The sequence below is a fragment of the Aspergillus lentulus genome (genome assembly GCF_001445615.1).
Source record: "Aspergillus lentulus DNA, contig: Alt08, strain: IFM 54703, whole genome shotgun sequence".
Lineage (NCBI taxonomy): Eukaryota > Fungi > Ascomycota > Eurotiomycetes > Eurotiales > Aspergillaceae > Aspergillus > Aspergillus lentulus.
This window is the reverse complement of record NW_028322118.1, coordinates 2,633,023-2,653,062: the sequence shown is the minus strand read 5'-3', so window position 1 is coordinate 2,653,062 and position 20,040 is coordinate 2,633,023. Positions and strand designations below refer to the sequence as shown.

At 51.6% G+C, this 20,040-nt stretch overlaps 10 protein-coding genes across 10 annotated transcripts; 2 read left to right on the top strand and 8 right to left on the bottom strand.

Moving 5' to 3' along the window:
* Positions 1-51: 51 nt before the first annotated feature.
* On the bottom strand, positions 52-1,037 carry ALT_4119 (complex I 24 kDa subunit family protein; the record flags this gene model as incomplete). The annotated part of the gene is made up of 3 exons (XM_033558274.2): positions 52-444; positions 523-813; positions 915-1,037. 3 exons carry the CDS (start codon positions 1,035-1,037, stop codon positions 52-54), a joined length of 807 nt encoding a protein of 268 aa, XP_033414165.1.
* A 406-nt stretch (positions 1,038-1,443) lies between these two features.
* Positions 1,444-1,785, bottom strand: ALT_4118 (uncharacterized protein; the record flags this gene model as incomplete). Its single annotated transcript, XM_033558275.1, has 1 exon — positions 1,444-1,785. One exon carries the CDS (start codon positions 1,783-1,785, stop codon positions 1,444-1,446), a length of 342 nt encoding a protein of 113 aa, XP_033414166.1.
* Positions 1,786-2,332: 547 nt separating this feature from the next.
* On the bottom strand, positions 2,333-3,397 carry aah1 (adenosine deaminase; the record flags this gene model as incomplete). The annotated part of the gene is made up of 1 exon (XM_033558276.1): positions 2,333-3,397. The coding sequence occupies one exon, from the start codon at positions 3,395-3,397 to the stop codon at positions 2,333-2,335; it is 1,065 nt and encodes a 354-aa protein (XP_033414167.1).
* A 616-nt stretch (positions 3,398-4,013) lies between these two features.
* ALT_4116 (L-threonylcarbamoyladenylate synthase) lies at positions 4,014-5,315 on the bottom strand (the record flags this gene model as incomplete). Its single annotated transcript, XM_033558277.1, has 1 exon — positions 4,014-5,315. One exon carries the CDS (start codon positions 5,313-5,315, stop codon positions 4,014-4,016), a length of 1,302 nt encoding a protein of 433 aa, XP_033414168.1.
* A 780-nt stretch (positions 5,316-6,095) lies between these two features.
* On the bottom strand, positions 6,096-9,596 carry ALT_4115 (putative DUF814 domain protein; the record flags this gene model as incomplete). Its single annotated transcript, XM_033558278.2, has 4 exons — positions 6,096-7,743; positions 7,795-9,374; positions 9,436-9,504; positions 9,564-9,596. 4 exons carry the CDS (start codon positions 9,594-9,596, stop codon positions 6,096-6,098), a joined length of 3,330 nt encoding a protein of 1,109 aa, XP_033414169.2.
* A 544-nt stretch (positions 9,597-10,140) lies between these two features.
* On the bottom strand, positions 10,141-10,816 carry ALT_4114 (coatomer subunit zeta; the record flags this gene model as incomplete). The annotated part of the gene is made up of 2 exons (XM_033558279.2): positions 10,141-10,381; positions 10,452-10,816. The coding sequence occupies 2 exons, from the start codon at positions 10,814-10,816 to the stop codon at positions 10,141-10,143; spliced, it is 606 nt and encodes a 201-aa protein (XP_033414170.1).
* Positions 10,817-11,543: 727 nt separating this feature from the next.
* ALT_4113 (uncharacterized protein) lies at positions 11,544-13,537 on the bottom strand (the record flags this gene model as incomplete). The annotated part of the gene is made up of 2 exons (XM_033558280.2): positions 11,544-12,823; positions 12,892-13,537. 2 exons carry the CDS (start codon positions 13,535-13,537, stop codon positions 11,544-11,546), a joined length of 1,926 nt encoding a protein of 641 aa, XP_033414171.2.
* A 1,270-nt stretch (positions 13,538-14,807) lies between these two features.
* Positions 14,808-15,351, top strand: ALT_4112 (60S ribosomal protein eL30; the record flags this gene model as incomplete). Its single annotated transcript, XM_033558281.1, has 3 exons — positions 14,808-14,880; positions 14,945-15,099; positions 15,259-15,351. 3 exons carry the CDS (start codon positions 14,808-14,810, stop codon positions 15,349-15,351), a joined length of 321 nt encoding a protein of 106 aa, XP_033414172.1.
* A 547-nt stretch (positions 15,352-15,898) lies between these two features.
* ALT_4111 (60S ribosomal protein uL16) lies at positions 15,899-16,889 on the top strand (the record flags this gene model as incomplete). Its single annotated transcript, XM_033558282.2, has 3 exons — positions 15,899-15,943; positions 16,181-16,356; positions 16,439-16,889. 3 exons carry the CDS (start codon positions 15,899-15,901, stop codon positions 16,887-16,889), a joined length of 672 nt encoding a protein of 223 aa, XP_033414173.1.
* Positions 16,890-17,585: 696 nt separating this feature from the next.
* ALT_4110 (uncharacterized protein) lies at positions 17,586-19,373 on the bottom strand (the record flags this gene model as incomplete). Its single annotated transcript, XM_033558283.2, has 1 exon — positions 17,586-19,373. One exon carries the CDS (start codon positions 19,371-19,373, stop codon positions 17,586-17,588), a length of 1,788 nt encoding a protein of 595 aa, XP_033414174.2.
* Between the last annotated feature and the right edge of the window lie 667 nt (positions 19,374-20,040).

The following is a 20,040-nucleotide window of genomic DNA, read 5'->3' as shown; positions in this document are numbered from 1 at the left end:
CAACAGAAGACTTTGAATTGTTAAACCGAGGGATTATAATACGGAACATGTTTAAGCCTGCTGATCCAAGGCACCGTCCTTCCGCATCATTGTCTCGGGGTCCCACACAGGATTTTGCAGGTTCGTGAGCCCGGCACTGTTCTCGCAGGTGTGTCTTCCGCTCAGAGGGCCTGGCGCGGGCACCTTGACTTCCTTGCCGCTCTCCGCGGCTGTGGCGGACTCCTTCAGGGCTGTGAGAAGGCTCTTGATGGACTCGGGCGTGAGATCTTCGTAGTAGTCGTCGTTGATCTGGACCATGGGGGCATTGACACAGGCGCCCAGGCACTCGACCTCGATGAAAGTGAAAAGGCCGTCTTCTGTTGTGTGTCCGGCAGTAATGCCCAGGTGCTCCTGGATAGCTTCGAGGATCTTGGTGCTACCGCAGCCACCGAGCTGGCAGGGTGTCTAATCAACCGTTTGCGTTAGCGCAGCCGTCCAAAGCTACCAATTCCCTTCTTGATAAAAAGACGGCGGTATACATACCGTGGTGCAAAGCTGAACAAAGTACTTTCCAACCGGCTCACGGTTGTACATGGTGTAGAAGGTAGCGACTTCGTAAACGCGCATTGGGGGCATCTCAAGGATACGGGCGACCTCGTTCATAACGCTAATGCTGGTATAGCCGTGCTGGCGCTGGCCCAGGTCCAAGAGGGGCATAACGGCACCCTTCTTGTACTGGGGAGGATAGCGTTTGAGGATCTCATCGACGAGCTTCATGTTCTGCTCGGAGAACTTGAAAGGGATAGAGGGGTTGTTGTTAGGCTTGTTGCGATGCTAGAACTCCGAACCACACCAGTCAGTCACTGTCATTCATATATTTCCACGACGACGAAATATTCCGATTATGCCGCAATAGCTGATAACTTCATACGCACCACGGCAAGTGTATCGCTGTAACGTTGCGGGCCAGCCGAGAACGGTCTGCATTGGGACTTGGGAATCTGGTGGAACAATTGGCGGCCAACCCGCGGGATAGCGGGGAAGAACTTGGAAGCCATTGCTGGCAAAGGAGAGGAGTAAAGAGGGGGATCGAAAGAGAGGAGGACGGATTGAGGCTGTTGCGCTGATGGCCGGAGTTGCAGATGAATTCAATGGAGTCGATGAGGCGTTTTGCGGGTGTTGCGATCAGCCAATCAGCGCTAAGAGATTACTCCACCGGACGACTTGAGGATTGAACGCAACATCAACTGTGCAATTGACGATGAATTATTCTCGAAGATGAGATAGATATTTTCCGGATACCTTCAAAATCTTGAGTAACGCTCACAAATGATCTCCAGCACGAACGGCTCGCCAATGATGCAGTTCTCCACGCAGATTCAACTATCAACAGGTACAAAACGCTATCATGAGTCGTAACCAGCAACCACCACAGCCTCCAGAAGCATCAATCCCAACGAGAAATCAAACATTCTCCATCTTATAAACCTCATATGCCACCTCCTCATACGGATGCGCCTTCTTCAACGCCTCGACCGCCTGCAGCATAACCGATCGTCCCAGACACATAATCTCCACCTTCATTTCCTCGACAGTCTCCAACTGTCCGACCTCTCCAATGGCAGGATTCGCATCCCCAGCAGGCAGAAACTGTCCTAGCCCGGGCATCTGGAACGCGCATTTGCTGTACTTGCCTCCGGGGAAGGTACCGGCTCCAGTAGCGAAGATGGCCTCTTTGCACTGTTCGAGGTGCGAGTGTGGCACGAAGAAGATGAGCTTGTAGCGGTCGGGGATTGTCGTAGACATTGTTCTCTTATAGAGACAAAATGGAACTCTGGCTGTTGTTTCGGTTGTGGACAGAGTGGCTTTATAACAAGCTGTAGAAAGCGGGGTTCTTGAGACGAGCAGTAGAGGTTGAACAGAGCGGACAGAATGGAAGAGCGTCTTGCGGGCTGCTTGTCTGGCCAAATCGACTGCTTTCAAGCTCATCTGCTACTGGTGTGAACAGTTATGTAGCGAGAGCGGTAGATGACTGCTGCTGATGATATTGCCCAGTCCGTTACCTATCGGGGGTATACTTAGCGGCATTGTTGTTTGCTACTATGGAGTCGATGACATCAGGTGACAGCGAGAGGGCGTGGTTAATCAACATCGAATGGACGTCCCATTGAATAGTCTCATTATTTTGATTATCTTAGGCCTGGCTCAGGTATAGCTGAACACCTCGCGTTTTACTGTATCAATTGCAAATAAATGGGCCAAAATTCATCTATATGCTCCGCACCCCATATATACATCTGCACACTCAAGCATCTCAACATCAACAAGTCATAGGTCATCTTCTCATAAAGCATCAAGCAACGACAGTATGCTTCTGTACATGATCATCAATGCGCTTCAGTAGCTCAGCTTTCCTCGCTTCATCAATCCAGCTCTCGTTGACACTATTTTCAGCAATAATTCTCCACTCCGAGATGGAAAGCTGAAACGCCTCCTGAACAGCGCAGTAGTTATCGAGAATATAACCTCCAAAGTAAGCCGGATCATCACTATTGATGGAGAACTTGACACCGGCATCCAGGAACTTCCGAATGGGCACTTGTTCCACCGACTGAACGCACCGAAGTCGCACATTCGACAAGGGACAGACGGTCAACATAATTCCTTCGCGAGCCACCCTCTCCATCAGCTCCGGATCCTCAACCAGCCGAATTCCATGGTCAATACGTTGTGCCCCAAGCTCCAACGCTGTGCTGATATACGTCGGATCCCCTTCCTCGCCCGCATGCGCCGTTAAGCGGATACCCATATCGGACGCGGAAGCGTAAATCTCGCGAAACATGTCCTTCGGCGGCCCAACCTCGGACGATGACCAGCCGAGACCATGCACAACCCCACTCTCGAAGTGGTTGCTGGCAAGCGCCAACTCATACAGCTTGGTCGCGGAGTCGACCGGCAAATGACGCACAAAGCACAGTATCAACCTTGTCGAGAGACCTAGTTCCCTTTCTGCTCGCTTGCACCCGGCCGTGAAGCCGGAGACGACGGTCTCGTAGTCGATGCCACGAGCCTGGTGGACCTGCGGGTCGAAGAAGACCTCGGCGTGGTGGACGCCGTCCGCGTGTGCTTTCTGGAAATACGCCCAGGCGAGGTCCTCGAAATCGGACTCGTGGTGCAGCACGGACATGCCATGGAAGTAGAAGTCGAGGAAGTCGTTTAGCGAAGTGAACTCACCGTAGCGGGCTCTGAGTGCTTCGACTGAGGCGTAGGCTGGGTGGCTTGCTGGGTTTGGTAGTTGTATGTTGTTTCTCTCTGCTAGCTGGAAAATCAATTCAGGTGTGACGCAGCCTTCCAGGTGGACATGATGCTCGCACTTGGGGAGGCCATGCAGGAAATCGTGCAGTTGTGATTGACACATTGTCGCTGCTGGTATCTGGAAGAAGGCGAGAACAATACGTCAAGAAGAGGAACTCGGACTGGTCGAAAGAAAGGACAAAATCTCCGACGGTATTCCTCCAAGCCAACTTATGAATACTCAGTAACAACGGGTCGTGGGTCAAATCTGGTCAAATGATTGATGGACAGCCGTCGGGCTTTCCGCGCAATTGAAGCGGCCGTATTGACTCATTGAGAACGATCGTTATCCTTTGATCTGCAAGAGACGTGACTGATAAGAGATTACTCTGCGAGTATTAAAGTTCTATCAAACAACGTGCAACCAGATAAGTGGAGCTAGACACTTCTTCGCTAGGAATCTCAAAAAGGTTGTTCACTATCACGAGTCTCGGAGGTTGCCGACAGCGGAGGAATCGTCGGAGGCGGCCTTGATCTTTCCATGGATCTGAGAGGCAAGAAGCTACAAGTCTGCCAGAAGATACAGTCGAACAACGTCTACCAGTATATACCTTGTTGCTCCTAAGCTCTGCTGAATGATGCAAATTCGTAAGTCCATTATATGTCACCAGTCAAACTCCAGATCCACATCTTGAAGAGAGTAAAATCCGAAACCAGGTACCATAGTCTATTTCCAATTATCATAATTTTAGCACAGTCCCAGCAGCCTTCCTGAGCCGGTTCATCACGGCAGCAGCGAGGTCTCCCTGGGAATCCGAAACACCCTCCACGTAGATGACATCCACCTCCATTTCATCCATGGCTCGCAAGGCCGAGAAAAGTCCCCGCGCGATAGACTCAATGCTGTCTCCCAGGTGGCAGTCAAAGGCCTCCTTGGTGATCTCGCAATTGTTAAACCTGTCCTTCACAGGTACAGAGAAGCACACCAGGTCATCCACCAGGGACGGGATAGGTTTCAACGTCTTCTGGATATCCTCCTCTGATACTAGACCCAAGCCTCGCTTCCATTGCCGGGTTCGTACGACACCAATCATATGCGCCTTAATCGCAGTATCTTCTAAATCCTTGTACACATACTTCGCAATCGCCTCCTCGCTAGACCCGGCACAGAATAATACTACACGCGCCTTGGGCGAGTAGTGCCGGTATTTCATGCCAGGAGCCCGAGGGACCTCCTTGACGTCGAGAGTGCCGTCATGATAAGCGATCTGCACATTCTCCCATCCAGGAACCGTCCTTAGTTCCTCAATCCCGACTCCGCCTGGCCTCAGTATGGCCGGAGGGTTGCTCAGCCCGTCGACAACCGTACTCTCCACTCCTACCCCACAGGGGCCACCATCGAGTATCAGATCGATCCGTCCCTCTAGGTCATGATAAACGTGCTCAGCCGCAGTAGGAGACGGTTTCGTAGACGCATTAGCGGAAGGAGCCGCGAGCGGCCGGTCCGCAACATGGATTAATAGGCGCGCCAGCGGTGACGCAGGCATTCGTACACCAAATGTGGTCAAATTGGCGGTGACTTCGCCAGCGAGCAGCGACCCGGACGGGTTATGGAGGAGTATTGTGAGCGGACCGGGCCAGAAGCGCTCGATCAAAGGCTGGTAGATGGCGGGGATAAAATTTCTCGCCGTTCTCGTTGTGCGCGGAGGACTCGACGACGCCGGGTTGAGAAGTCGTTCTAGCATCTCGATGGAATCGATATGGACAATCAATGGGTTGTCTGACGGCCGCTGTTTAGCCTTGTAAATTCCCTGCACTGCAGCACTCCGTGTCGCATCAGCTCCCAAGCCATAGACCGTCTCTGTAGGAAACGCAACAGGTATATCGCTCGTTCGGAGAAGATGAGCAGCCTCTTCGATCGCGGAGGATTCGGGCGTCTTCTGGGTGCGTTCGCTTGCCCACCATTCTGCGAGTGATCGGGAACCAGGATCTTCTTTGTTTAGTCGTCGGACAGACAAAATTCGGGTCTCTCGTGGCGTCATGATTGCGGTAGTCGTGCTGAAAAAATGGGCCAAGCTGCGCCGACAGCCGCCTGCGACAAGGCGAGACGTGATGGACACCAGCTTGGACCGTCTGGTTGTGATAGCTGGGGTCTCTGATTACCGGCAGACAGTGAGAAATCAGAAATCTGCCCAAGGCACCAAGAAGGTCCAAGCAGCAAATTTACCAAAAGACCGAGAAATTGTAGACAACCGCGGGGTGACTCAAGGAAGAAAAGAAAATTGAGGGCCTAGTGGGGGCATAAGGCGCAAGTACCGCGCTTCGTTTATCTATGCGATGAGTATATTGTCGAGTGGCTTGTCCTCGTGCCAATCCCTTTTAAGGTATTATTGAAGCCTAAAATTGCACCTATGCAATGATTTCGGTATAGAATTGACGTCGTGGCCTGACGATCTTGAACATGCTTCAGAACTTCTCTGGAGATGACGTCGATCCGCATGACTAAGCGAGTCAATGTGTAACTAAGTCAACTATACAGTCTGATGATAAAAGTGGCTACTTTAGACTCCCTACCAGCCAGGTGACAAGAGTCGTACTATTTTTGACATATGAGATCATTTTACTCAATAATATAAGACACTAAAAGGAGATGGAAGGATATATGTTCTAGAAACCTGTTGTAAGAGGGAAATCGGCTATCTCGGACCAGTACTTCGACACGCGGATACTATAGCCACCTCCAGTAGTATATACTGTATATTCAAGACAGCCGGTCGAAGCTGACATTGGGCTCTTAACTGCCATATAGATATCTCAAGGTTCTATTTTTTCTTTCCACCTTTGCCTCCCTTGTTCCCACCGCTGCCTCCTTTCCCTTTGCCCTTTGCGTCACCTCCAGTAGCCCCTCCTCCAGTCATGATTCGAACTTTGGGAACGGGCACAGTGTTGATGATCTCCGTGTCCTTCCATGCCTTGAAGAGCTCTCCTTCGCGTGCCCTTAGCTTCTCTGCATCAGCTATGCTAATACCGGCTTCCTCAGCCTGCTCCTTTTTCACCTTTCCGGTGGTGGTTTCTGCCACCCACCGGCCAAGGATCTCTTTGACGGCCTTGCCTTTCTTTACTGTGCCTGGCTGTAACTTGACACGGTACTTGTAGCGACCAAGAGCTGCCCATGGAGCGCAGATCGGAATGGCAGCAAGAATTTCATCTTCTGGGCGAGGCGTGCCAATCAGTGCTGGAATCCAAGCAAGGTCCGCCGCTTCTGCGGCAGCAGTCTCCTCATTGTAATCATCAGCTGCACCCTCATCAAAGAGCGCTTGCCGTCTCCGCTCTGCTTCTGCAGCGCGCTCATGTTGTGCTTTCCGCCGCTGCTTCTGCGCCTCAGCTTCTCGTTCGCGCTGCGCTTTCGCCGCGGCGGCGGCAGCCGCCTTCTCAGCTTTGGCACTCTTAGCACCTACCAGGCGAAGGGCAAGCTCACGCTCCTCTTCATCCTGGTGGGCATATTTATCCGCGCCTTTTTTGCCTTTGCCCTTCTTTCCCTTCGCTGGCGCTGGTGTTGCTTTCTTCGAACTCGACAGTTTCCCCTGTGCGGGTACTCCGTTCGCCGTTGCTTTAGAAGTCCGGTTGACTTCTTTCGAGTCAGTGGCGGGCTCGACTGATCCTTCTTTGCTCAACTGGCTTGGTTCACTTATGTCTTGAGATGTTGCGGCTTTCTCTTCTGGAGACTCCGCCTCCTCCGCTGCTGTCTCTTCCTGGAAAGCTTGTGCTGCCTCACCCTGAACTTCAGATTCGTCTTCCTTCTCATCACTCCTAGGCCCCTCTGATGTGCCCTCTTGCTCAGGGAGAGGCTCAGATACACCCCGCTGTAATGGGTTCCTCGGCGGAATGGAGTCCGGGTTCACTTCTTCATCATCTGACTCCGAGCTAGACTCATTTTCTTGTTCACTTGAACCGTTCGCAGCAGGCTTATCTGTCCCTGCTGGTCCCGGTTCCTGCGCCACAGATTGTTCATTCTCCGCAGGTTGCTTCGTAGTTTCGTCTTCCTTCGCCAATGGTTCTGTTGGAGTCGCGTCCTCGAATATGTGAATTTTGTGATTCTTCAGACTTTCCTTGCTGATTTGGAACATGACTGCGAACCCAAGAACTAATGGAGACGGGGCGAGGAAGTTCTTTTCACCCTTGACCTCGAATTCTCCTGTCGGTAGAAGACCACCTGTGGTGGTTTTAGTTACCTGGTTCGCATTGACCCACCATGCTGCCATGACTGCTTTGGATTCCCAAGCACTCGATGTCGCAACGCAGAGGTTCCCTGCTTGTGAGAGTGTGCTCGGTGGTATTGGCGCATCCGGTGTTCCTGGTCTGTTCTTTACGATCATCGGTCGAGCGCCTTCCAAGTCTGCATGCACAAAAATATCGCCTTTCTTGAGATGACGGCGGTATAGTAACTCGCTCTGCATAGCGTCACGGCCACTGCCAAAGTTAGATCATAAATAGCACGACAGAGACAGACGTAGCACATACCCTAGAACCAAGTAGCCCTCGGACGAGATGAAGAACAGGAACTTTTCGAACCAGAAGGGTTTCCTTGCTGGACGGAGGACCTGTTTCTCTTGCTTGAGGCTCCGTTTGAGATCTTCGGTCACTTTCTTCTCATGGCTCTTGAGCGCCTTGGTCGACGACTGTGCCGTCTTCTGCTCTTTCACCGCGGCCATCTTCTTCTGTTCGTAGTATTGAGTGGCATTCGCCCACGGGGAAAGTCCGAGGTCAATGTCGATAGTCAGCATTTCAGGGGCTTTCCGAGCTGCTTCCTGCTCTTCGCTTTCAGACTCTTCCTCAGATTCATCCGAAAAGAGATCATCGGCTGCATCCTGCTCCTCGCTGGCTTCCCCAAGGACCAAAGTGATAGTGTTCTCGTAGAGTTTCAGAGGTAATTTGATGATTTGCGCAACCGGATTGCCTCGGCCCTGCTCCATTTCGATCAGACGGGCGATCTCTACCCAATCCATGCCTTGGGCAATCAGCCCATTGACAGCATCCATTGCCTCCTGAACCCGGTAGACGTTGTCCTCGATCGCAGCCGCTTTGCGAACATGTATTTCCTGAGCTTGTTTTAGGGCACCGAGCCGCTTCTCATGCTCCTGCCTGACAGCATCAAGTTTTCTCTTGGCAGCCTCCTCACGTTCTGTGAGTCGCGATTCCAGTTTCTGAGTCTCCAGCGAGGAGAAGTACTCATCAACCGTAGCGTTGAAAGTGCTGAATTCGAGAATTGTAACTCCCGGTTTCCCATCAAACTGGCGAGGTCTGAAAGGATGGAAATCTTCGTACAAAAGCCCTGCCTTAGGTGACGTTTCCTCAGTACCAGCAGTAGACTCCGCAGTTGGACGTTTATCTTCTTTCGCGACGATATAACCCGGATGATCTTCCTTCGCCGAGAGTTTGATCGTCACACTCTGGGCCTCCTTCAACACACCATTGACCTGCTCCATGAGAGCATCATCCCCCAAAACCTTCTCCAGCGGCGTTGCGGGATCGACCTCCTTGACCGCGAAAGCATGATCGAGTAACAGAGGAGGATACTCCGGGAATCCCTGCGACAAAGCCTTCCGCAAGACATCGACATTTTTCTTCTTCGATTTCTTCGGCGCTGTTCCTTCCTGCGCCGAAGCCTCCTTCGCTTTCTCCAACGTCTCCTTGATCCGGCCCAACGTGATCTCAGGCACACCGTGGTAATTCTGCTTGTTTGTGACCGTGTACTTGAGCCCGACTCTCATCTCCTCCTCGCCCACTCCGGCAGGAACCTGTCGAAACAGCGTGAGAATGTTGTACTCGCGATCGGTGATGATGATGTTGCCGCCGGCGAAGAACTCCAGGAACATGTGGTACATGCCATCGCTGAAGGAGAAGTCGATGACGCGGTCGGTGCCGATCTGTTCGATCGATGTGAGTCTCCGCGATTTGAGGAACTTGCGCATGCGAGTCACGAATGGGGAGGGCGCGGTTGCCGTTGCGCGCGAGTATTGGGTGACATGGCAGCGGAAACCTGAGTCAACGACGAGTTGCTTGCGATGGTCGGGTTTGGCGAGCTTGAATAAAAATATTCTCTAGTGAGGGGATCAGTATAGTCCAATCATCTAATTATCCGTTCAAATCGACCCGACTTACCGAGGAAAGGTCGTAGATGTTCGAAACTCGAAGGTTGACCAGCTCCGAGGCGAGTTCCTGACAAATGACCTGTCGTCGTGTGAGATTCTGCGCATTCAACATGGAAGTTTGAGCTGCGACAGACGTACCTTGACGTCTAGGGATGAGAATCTCTGCTTCATTTTCCTAGGCTGTTGACCAGGGACTCCTGGTAGAGTTGATAGTCTGGAGAAGATGTTTTACTTCAGAACTTCTGCGAAAATGTGTGGAAAGACGTGACGTATGCGGGGCACAGTAAACCGATCGCTTTTGCAAGCTTGGCCAGTATCCCCGATTTTCGTCTGCCATAATTCGGAGACTTCATCCAAATCCCTTTGGCCTACTGATGAGTTCTCTATGGATGCAAAGACTAAGGCACTTGGTACCGTCGGTGTAAGGTCTCTGACAATCGCCCGGGGGCGTACCCTTCTAATCGTCCAATCGAGAGAATTCATGTCTAGGCCACTTTCCCCGCCATGTAACAAAATGGAGTATCTCTATCGAGTCCTCAGATCTGCATAAGTCGCTAGCCCGAGGCGGGAATAGAAGAGAGTAAGAACAAGTCATAATGCAACAAGTGCGCGCACAAAACCACGCCAGGACCAGCCAGAAAGCAAAGAATAAGGAAGAAACAAGTGCACGCCCATCATATGATAACAACCAGACAAAACGATGCAATTAATGCAATTACATCTGCCGTAATCCCTCCGCCAAACGCCTCTTCCCCAGTTCCCAAGCATTGAGGAGACCTTGCTCCGATAGATCGATGCTCTTCAGGTTCGGTGCATCCGGTGCTGGGGCACGGCTGACACGTGAAGCAACCATGACAGGGTCCGTCTCGAGAATGATACCATCATCAATGATTTCGTCAATAGCCAGCGCGACCAGGTCGTAGTTCTCGACGATTGTGCGTTTATCGGTGGCGCCCCTGAAAGACCAGACGTTAGCTCCAACGATTCAATTGAGCATGTAGCTGCCAAAACAGCGGAGAATCGTACTTGAACAAAATGCCCAGAGCATCCCGCAATGATAGAACAACATTGTACAGCAAAACCTCGTTCTCGTCGGCGCCTCCGACCACGTAGATCATAACGTCGCTCTCCATCTTGAAGACAACCACGCGGTTGTCGTAGAGGATCACATCACTGGTCTGCTTGTTGGTCTTCTCGAGGAGGCCCTGCTCGAAGGCCTTTTGATCCTTCAGCGTTGGGTAGGGGTTGGCGCCGGGGTAATCTGTTGAATTGGGGGCAGCACCAGCTGGGGGATGAGGCGGGGAGTAGTATTTGGCGAAGATGCGAGATCCATCGTCAGCCGACATGAGCAGGACGGCATTGACCGAGAAGAGAGACAGAGAGCCGACCATGATGGACGATGCTTTTCGGGAAAAGAGCTCTGTTAAATGTATCCGAAATCGCCTGGTCTCGAAGTCCAAAATGAATTGCTGTTTACGGAGTACTGTCAAGCTGTCCGCACTTCGGATTCCGCCGCAACATTATTCCGGACTATGTCAATGTAAATGAGGATGGCAAGTCGACCAGCAACAGTTGAAAGAATTAGGAGGGCATGATTCGAAAAAAAAAAATAGATCTAGAAGGGGAAAATGTCTGAATTTACTGTATATCATGATATTAAAGGTACTGAACTGGACTTGTAGCTGCGGGAACAAGCCTCTGATCCACAAATCACTAATGAATAATAAGCAAAATATTATCAAACATTCTATGTTGAAACTAATATATCAGTCATATGTTCATGAAGGACAGTGGATCATAAAAGATAGTCTCACGGGATATATTCCGATGAGTAATGGCCGTCAAACGATTGCAAAGGAATCATCCAAGACAAGAAGAATCCTGAGTGGCTATCACAGCCAGAATCGAGGACAATATTGCCCTCCTGGTATCGACAGTCAACTTCAAACGTCATGGTAGTCATCATAAAGATAGGGTATTCCTCAACAGGGCGACATATGGGAAGCAGAAGAGAACAACAATATTACACAGAAGCGGAGATATGAGACAACCAAAGTAAAAGAGCCAGTGCAAAAGAAGTCATAACACAGAGTCGCCAGTCAGGAATGCAAGTCCAGCTCATGTTTGCTGTTGTGCTGCGTCACCGGTGTTCGGACGGTTGAACCACGAGATCCAGCTTCCCCGGTTCGCTTTTTTCCGAGCTGCCTCCTCGTCCTCAGCCGCCTTTGTCTCACTGACCAGTCGTAGTGGGCGTAGTTTATTCTGAGTCATAACTGCTCCAGTGTAGTTTGTCATGCCGGTGCTGGAGCGTGGTGAATTGGAGGTCGCCCCAGTGGAAGCCGTATCATGCGGGTCACTGGTAACGCTGTTGGAGCTGCTCATTCGACCCCGCTCTGGCTGGCTGGAGAGAGACGGCGCACGGGTACTCATGCTCGACATATAGCCTGTCCCTGAAAAGACACTCTGACGAGAACCGGGACCCATGAGGGTCGGGCTCATAGGCCCACCAGAGTTGCGTCCAGGATACATCTGACCGACAACTGCTGCTGCCGCAACATCCGCCTGGTCTGATCGGGTGCGGCGATGGCCACGCTGTGCTCGATTGATGGGAATGCTGGGTGCTGTTTCGGGGTTTTCGTGAGCTGTCGGGACACTCGTTGGGGGTGGCATGAACGTAGACGGGCGAGATCTATGTTGAGAACGATTGGGTTGGCCGGCGACGACTGACTTGGCTCTTTGCAGAAAAGTCTGGGAAGATGCGTCATCCTTCTCTGGAGGCGTTGGGGATAGGTCCTTGTCAGTTACTGAAGATGCCTGCTTTGCAGTAGTTGGAGGTTCGTTTTCGTTCTTGTCCAAGATGGTTTCGAAGCCGTCATGTTGCAGGAGACGACTAATAATGCGCTCAATGTACAGGGTCAGGGCCTTGTTCTGGTCCTTGAGCACCTTGATCTCTGTTTCGAGTTTACGGGTATTGTCGGTTTCCGCTTTGGCATCCACTGACTCGAGCTCGTCAGCCAGAGAGCCCAATCCATTGCTGGGTTCCTGCCCCTCATCATAATCGGGGTGGGCTTCCCGCATGAAATCACCTTTGGTGAAGTCCCCATTCAATGTTCGTTCGCTCAAGAGTAGCTGATAACTCTCGTTGTCCTCCATCAGACGAGCGTTAGCCATCCGAGCTTCCAAAAGCTCTTTCTCCAATTCGCGTTGCCGGCCACCGCCTTTGTTCTCCATCTCCACGAGCTTGATCTGGGATTCAGCCAATTCGAGACGAAGAGACTCGATCAGTTTGTCCTTCTGCAGAAGCAGCTTCGAATTGTTTCGCGATGGGCTCCGCTCGATCTGGGATGAAGGCGCAAACTGCCCTTCCACCTCTGGTGAGGACCGATTCAGGAAACTGGCTGTAATGACGTGTCAGTGACAACTATTGAGAGCAGAGAAGGAAGAGAACATGAGATGAATTACTCACAAGAGCGGGAAATATTCTTCTCGTTATCAGCGTTGATTCGTATCTCCTTCTGAGCCAACGTGTCTTTCAAGCGCTGGATGGTCGCCTGCATTTCTTCCTCCCGACTCAGGTGCTGCTCCTTCTCCTGCAGCATGGCATTCCGTTCCAACTCGTGTGCCTGTTCTAGGTCTCGGATTTGGCGAATGTGGTCTCTGATTTCACTGTTGAGAGCTTCAATCTTGCCGTCCTTCTCATGAGCCTGGTCCTCCAACTTGCCCTGCTCGCTGATGGCTTCGTCGAGGCGCATTTGCAAGACACCAAGTTGCTTGCGATACTGCTCCGATGCGCTCTCAGCTTTCTGCAGCTGCTCCTTCAACTCTTCGATCAGAGCTGCATTCTGGGCGCGGGCCTCTTCCTCGGACGGATCGGCCGCCACCTGGGGTACATTGGACATGCTGAGGTTGGACCGTCCAGGTTTCCGGGCTGCAGCGCGCGCAGAGACCGGAGCGGAGCCACGGAGCGAAGGCGATCTGGTTAGACCGTTCGTAGAAGCACTGGGGGATCGAGTATGAACTCGCGACGGGGTTCCGTTGACTGTGTTATTGTCCGTAGTGGCGGTTTTGCTCCCACTGCCTGGAGTCCCAGGTTTGCGGGGGTTAGCGGACATATTCACCGATAATGCGAACAGTCAAGTTCGAAAGCGATTTGTACGACAGACGTAGGAAAATAATGTCTGAATAAAGCCAGCTGAAAGAACAACTAGTTCCAGGCCAGGAGAAGCGACGATGAAACGGCCGGAAATTAGCGATCAATTTAAAGGAATCAGCGTATATAGTAGCGGTCAAAACACGGTGGACACCTAGGCAGCGGGAGAACTTTCGAATGGCTGGCGACGTCTAGCCACCCACCTAGAGATTCAGCACCAAACCAGAATCAAGGAGGTTAAAATCAAAGAAGAAAGTTAGAAGTATCACGTTAGGGACCAACGCAGTAATAATCAGAATGGAGAAAATCTGGGGGTTGAAGATGGAAAAATAGAGCGGACGACTCAATTATTTGGATGGAAACGGCAATAATACAAGCGATCGTCCTATCCGTTGCAGCTGCGTGTTGGGTTCCCCTACCAACAGCAGCAAGCGCCTAACGGCTAACTAAGTACGGAGTAAAACTAACCAACATGAGACCAACGCATGTTTTAACTATCCGACTGACTACCTTAATCTCAGGATAACCCGTACTGCTAACAGCTCCATACTGTAATACGGGGCTGAAAGGCAGAATACGGGTCAACCTGGCCCCTTAACGTGGGAGCCAACACGAACTTTACGAAGTTGGAAAGTTTACGTTCGACAGAAGATAAAGATAGCACAGCATCCATCGTAACTCCATACTTCGATTTCATAGGCAGTTCCTTGCTGCGTGCGTACAAAATCCAGGTGGCCATCTGTCAGCCTGAAATAGTGTTCACTCGAAGTGGTGTTTCCCTGCCACTCCAACTGATATTTGCCTCTTTGCCTCTGAATGTTGGTTTCAAATTTGGTTACAACTCTCAAATGCTAGAAACTCGGTAAAAGCTCACGCGTGAGGAGTCCCAACTGAACGGGCCTGTAATAACAGAATAAAGGGACTACCTACCTAGAGACATCCGCATGGTTGCACCTCAGATGGTTGGATGCGATAACGGAAAGATACCTGTAATTGGATTTCAGCCCCCTGTACGGAAACACCGGGGTTACTCAGCAGCGTCTCGCAGAGCGGAAGATCTCTGCTCCGGCCAGCACTAGGGCAAACCCACAAGAAAATTAACATGAAAATCAATCTGGGAATCGCTTCTTGATCGCATCCCAACCTCGAAAACTTCGGCCGGAGCGCACTTTTCCAACCACCCTTCAGTCAAATCAAAAAGTTTCGTTCGACTCGAACAAAACAGCGTAACGATGGCCCCCAAGAGCAAGAAGTCCGGTGACACCATCTCCAGCCGTCTGGCTCTGGTGATGAAGTCTGGAAAGGGTGCGTGACACTTGATTCAAATTGACGTCGAAGACCATATCACTGATTATTCTTGCCCCTACAGTCACCCTTGGCTACAAGTCCACCATCAAGACCCTGCGTTCCGGCAAGGCCAAGCTGGTCCTCATTGCTGCCAACGCTCCTCCTCTCCGCAAGAGTGAGCTCGAGTACTACGCCATGCTGGCCAAGACTCCCGTCCACCACTTCTCTGGCAACAACGTAAGTCACAAGTGTTTCTGCAATGGTTTTCACTGCTATGCCCCGACGCTAGTACTTCTCCGATGGAGGGAAGGCGACGCGGGAGCAGCCCTGAGAAGAAGCCGTATATCTGGGCTTTGGAGGGTAAATGACAATGGCTGACATATCTCCGTACTACAGATTGAGCTCGGTACCGCTTGCGGTAAGCTCTTCCGCTGCAGCACCATGGCCATCCTCGATGCTGGTGACTCCGACATCCTCAGCAGCCAGTAGGTGTATTGCCTCGAACATTAGGTTCTTGTTATGTCTATGCAACCGGGTGTCTTGAGATATCACAAAGCACCACTTAGATAATGACAGAATGAATGAATGAAGGTCCACACCTATCTGGAGCGATAGTACTTGGGCGTAGTGTAGAAGCAACGGAAGTATGATGCAGTACCTTGTTTTCAGTTCTACTTTTCAAGAGTCAGACTGCAGTAATGGAGCAGCTTGACTCATAAGAGTAAGCACTTGAGTTTGTATCGTCAGAAAAGGCATTTATAATCTCTTCATAGCCATTCGGATTAAAGGGCAGCAACATTACCATGTAAGAAAGCCTCCGATCTGACAAATGCGTCATGACGAGGACGGGACGTGATTGGTGGAGAGAGTAGGGTTTAGGGCTTTGCCACTCGTTAGCGGGAGTTGCTTGGAAATCAACGTCGAGACTTGCCCGCAGGCGAAGAATTCCCCCTTCCCTTTTGAACTCCCGACACCACCTTTTTCGACAACCTCACCGTTCGCAGGAAGTGCAGTCAGCCCATTTCCAGCAGTCACAATGGCCCGTCGTCCCGCGAGATGCTACCGCTACTGCAAGAACAAGGTGCGTGCGATCGCTTGATGGAGGATCTGATCTCCTTTGGGAGTTTTCGTGTTCTGTGGATTTTGGATCGGGAAGCTCGCTTGTGGGGAGAGCGACAACGCCAACACCTGTTTTGACAGGCGATGGAATGAAGAGATGGAATATATGTCGTCGCGATTTTACTGGGGCCTGGATGGATTTATTATTTTGATACATGCTGTGAGGAGGATGATTACTGACAGGATGCGTTGAATATAGCCCTACCCTAAGTCCCGGTTCAACCGTGGTGTTCCCGACCCCAAGATCCGTATCTTCGATCTGGGACGTAAGAAGGCCAACGTCGATGACTTCCCTCTGTGCGTGCACATGGTCTCCAACGAGTACGAGCAGCTGTCCTCCGAGGCCCTCGAAGCCGCCCGTATCTGTGCCAACAAGTACGTTGATCCACCATCCGCATCCGCAACAGCACCACAACACATCCAGCCTGTTCAGTCAACTAATCATCTCATGAAATAGGTACCTCGTCAAGATCACCGGTAAGGAAGGTTTCCACATGCGTGTGCGTGTGCACCCCTTCCACGTCATCCGTATCAACAAGATGTTGTCCTGCGCCGGAGCCGATCGTCTCCAGACTGGTATGCGTGGTGCCTTCGGTAAGCCCCAGGGTACCGTTGCCCGTGTGAACATCGGCCAGATCATCCTGTCCGTCCGCACCCGTGACTCCAACCGCGCCGCCGCCATCGAGGCTCTGCGCCGTGCCATGTACAAGTTCCCCGGTCGCCAAAAGATCATCGTCTCCAAGAACTGGGGCTTCACCCCCGTCCGCCGTGAGGACTACATCCAGCTCCGCAACGAGGGCAAGCTCAAGCAGGACGGTGCCTACGTCCAGTTCCTGCGTGGCCACGGTCTGATCGAGGAGAACATGAAGCGCTTCCCTAGCGCCTACGAGAACCTGTCTCAGGCTTAGATGGTTTCCCAGTAGCGTTAGAGAAAAGAGATGAAAAAAGACAACCAATTTTCAGTTCCCCGTTTTCATGTTACCCCCCATCCTGGAAAGGATTTGATGTCATTTAAGTGGTGCTCTCACGTACGGCGGAGTTGATTAATCATGGAATTTCCTCGGCTTGTTTTCATCCTCGATCTACTCGATTCGACTGTAGCGGTAGCGGTAGCGGAATGGACAACGACATTTATGATAGGTAGCATGCTGAATGTTTTATTACACCCATTTATATTAACGGTACGCAACGAGTAGTTACCTTATCCTGTTTATGTCAAACCCCTCAGGAGATACCTCATCGAAGTCCGCTACGATATGCAAAATGTAGAATGGATTATACAAGGTGCCATTATTCCAAGTAAATGAACCAGAAAAAATCCACATGACAGTATAGTGTCAACGTAAATAGACGCAACAATTCGCCGTCGTCTCGCCGCCCCTCTGTTCTACCCGTACACCGTCTTATAGTTATACCCCTTGGACCACCTCTGTCTGCGCCACGGAGCCAAATAAAGATGCGAAAATGAACAAGGACCCAAGCACCATACCCAAGACGCGTTGAATGAAACATTATGATCAGAAGATTGAATGGACATGGGGGGAGATCACCACCAAAATATGACTGGGCGTATCCACGTGGGACGATGACTGTCTGGAAGCAGATCAGACATCGCCCCAGAGCCCGACGCCGGCTGCGACAGGAGGTGCGATGGCGCTCGCGCTGTCGATGCTTCCGCCAATGTCCCAGTAATTCCGGCTGGAACTGGTGAGTGTTCGCCGACTGGAGAGAGCAGAGAGCTTCGTCTGGCTTGCGCAGCTCGAACTGGGTCGGTGAAGCTGTTGACGGAGGAGCGGCGATGTGATGCCTGTGGGCCCGGACTGACGTCGGAGCTGGGCTTGAGAGCGGGAATGAGCTCGTGCAACGAGCGGATGGTGCTGGCGGATGATCGCCGCGCGTCGAGACGCATCCTGTGGGTAACGGCGTGAGGACGCATGGGTGCTGTCGGCGTTGCTACCTCGTCGACCAAAACGATTGCGAAGGTAGCGGAAAACCATCATAACATCAAGCTCGCGCTCCCAGTACTCCTTCTCTTGCTGGAGACGATCAGACTCGGGGAGTGGTTCGCGGTTAGCGTCCTCTTCGTCCTCGATACCCCAGTGTGCGGCATGTTCTCTGCCGGCAGGATCGTGCATCGTAGGCGAAAATTGTGGCGACATTATCGAGTCCTCACCGCTCATGACGGTGTGAAGGGCAGGTTCGGCAGATGCACTCTGCGGTGCCGCGTCGTTTTCCTCTGCTAGACGACCAAGTGGTATGCCTGCATACTCGTTTGGTATCTCATTCGTGACGTTGAGATATGTAGTAAAGGCACCGGGGTGTTCGCAAAGATGGTGCACCAAGATGCCCAACTCGCGTGCGATCCGCTGAAGTAATTTGCTGTGCCAGAGACCTTGCTCATCCGGCATGGAGTCCAGCTCCCGAAGGGTCTCGCTTAGATTGAGAGCGTTGTCTGTTCCTGCAGATTCATTGTACTCCGACCCCATATCTGGCAACGACTCGCCGAAAATGACAGAAAGCAGAGAATCATCAATGCCGATCAGGTCCCGAATCACCTTGCGGGTGATACGTCGCCAGAAAGTCTCGTCCTGCTCAGATTCCTGTTGCTGCTGCAACGGATCTTCCTTGGGTGTCTCCAGGACACCATCAGGCGTGTCTGAAACAATGGGTTGAGAAGCCACCTGGTCGGTCTGCACACTGACACGGCTATTGCGTCGGCGCCGTCGTGTCTCCCTTTCAATCTCCTGCAAGAGCGCCCGGCTCTGGTCCATTCTCCACTTCTCGATACGTTGCCAGCGATCATGTTCCATATCAACCTGCTCCCGATCCTCTATCGAGTCCAGCTGACGCTGCACACTCGAGCGACGTCTGAGACGCACGTCACCCCGCCGGCGGGGGTTGAACTGCTCATGCTGCCACAACTGCTCCTGCACGGGCTGACTGGATGCATGGAAACTCCCCAGCCCATCATGAGCTGGCAGTACTGCTGGCGTGGACTGGTTTAGCCGTGATGTAGACTCCTGCGTGACAGACGGAGCTCGGAAAGCGTGCAGACCATCGTCGAGGCTGTCTAATTCCGTTCCATCCTCATCCAGGGGCTCTTCAACATCGCTGTTCGTATCATCAGCCTCGAAACCAAGTATGGAACGGGTCGCGGTGCCAAATGAGCCGAAATCACTTAAGCGGGATGCTCCAGTTGTGCGGGGAGTGCGTTCCGTGGAGGTCGTGTGAGTGCGGGCGGTGGATGTTTGGGGCGGGGAGAAGAGCACCCATTGCGCGGATTCGTTCTCGAAGAGTTGAGAGACGGGAGAAGGAATATCAAGCTCAGGAACTTGTTGAGTTGAGTAGGAATTGCGACGGCGGGTGACTTGAGGGGGTAGACGTAAGGCCATGAGTGATGAGTCCTAATCTCCGATCTACACAATAGATAAGATAGGGTGGATTCTCCCCGCGTGCAGTGCCGTAGATAGGCCGTGACCAAGTATGTGTCGGTAATCAGAATGGATAGTGGCGAGAGAGAAAAAAGTGGAATAGAGGTATATATGAACGATGAAATTCAAGAGAAAGGAAAAGGGGGATGAAACAAGAAAAAGAAAACAAATCAATCGATAGATAGAGTGTCAGGTTTCCGGCCGGACTCGTAGTGATGGTGGAATGATGATGGGTGATGATCGCGGTGGAGGTGAGTAGATCAGCCGTCACTGGTGGGATTTCGATGCTGTGGATCCAAACCTGTTGGGGGTGTGGATTTGATGCAAGAATAAAGATGTCAAATAGATAACCAGAGAAAAGAGATAATATATTGATACAACAAAGAAGAGCAGTTCATAATCTGATAATTATGGACAATGGAGAAGACAGGAACATCCTAGTGACAACGCGACTGTTGGGGAGAACTGCGGAAATGATGCAAGGATGGGGAGGTCAAACACCACCGTCATGACAATAACAACAGGTAGCTCAAGTCACAAGACGCTGATAGCCAGAGTTTACTCCGTACCTGGTTTAAGATAAAGTGGACCTAATAGTGTTTGTTTTTTCTTCAATATTGACTATTTA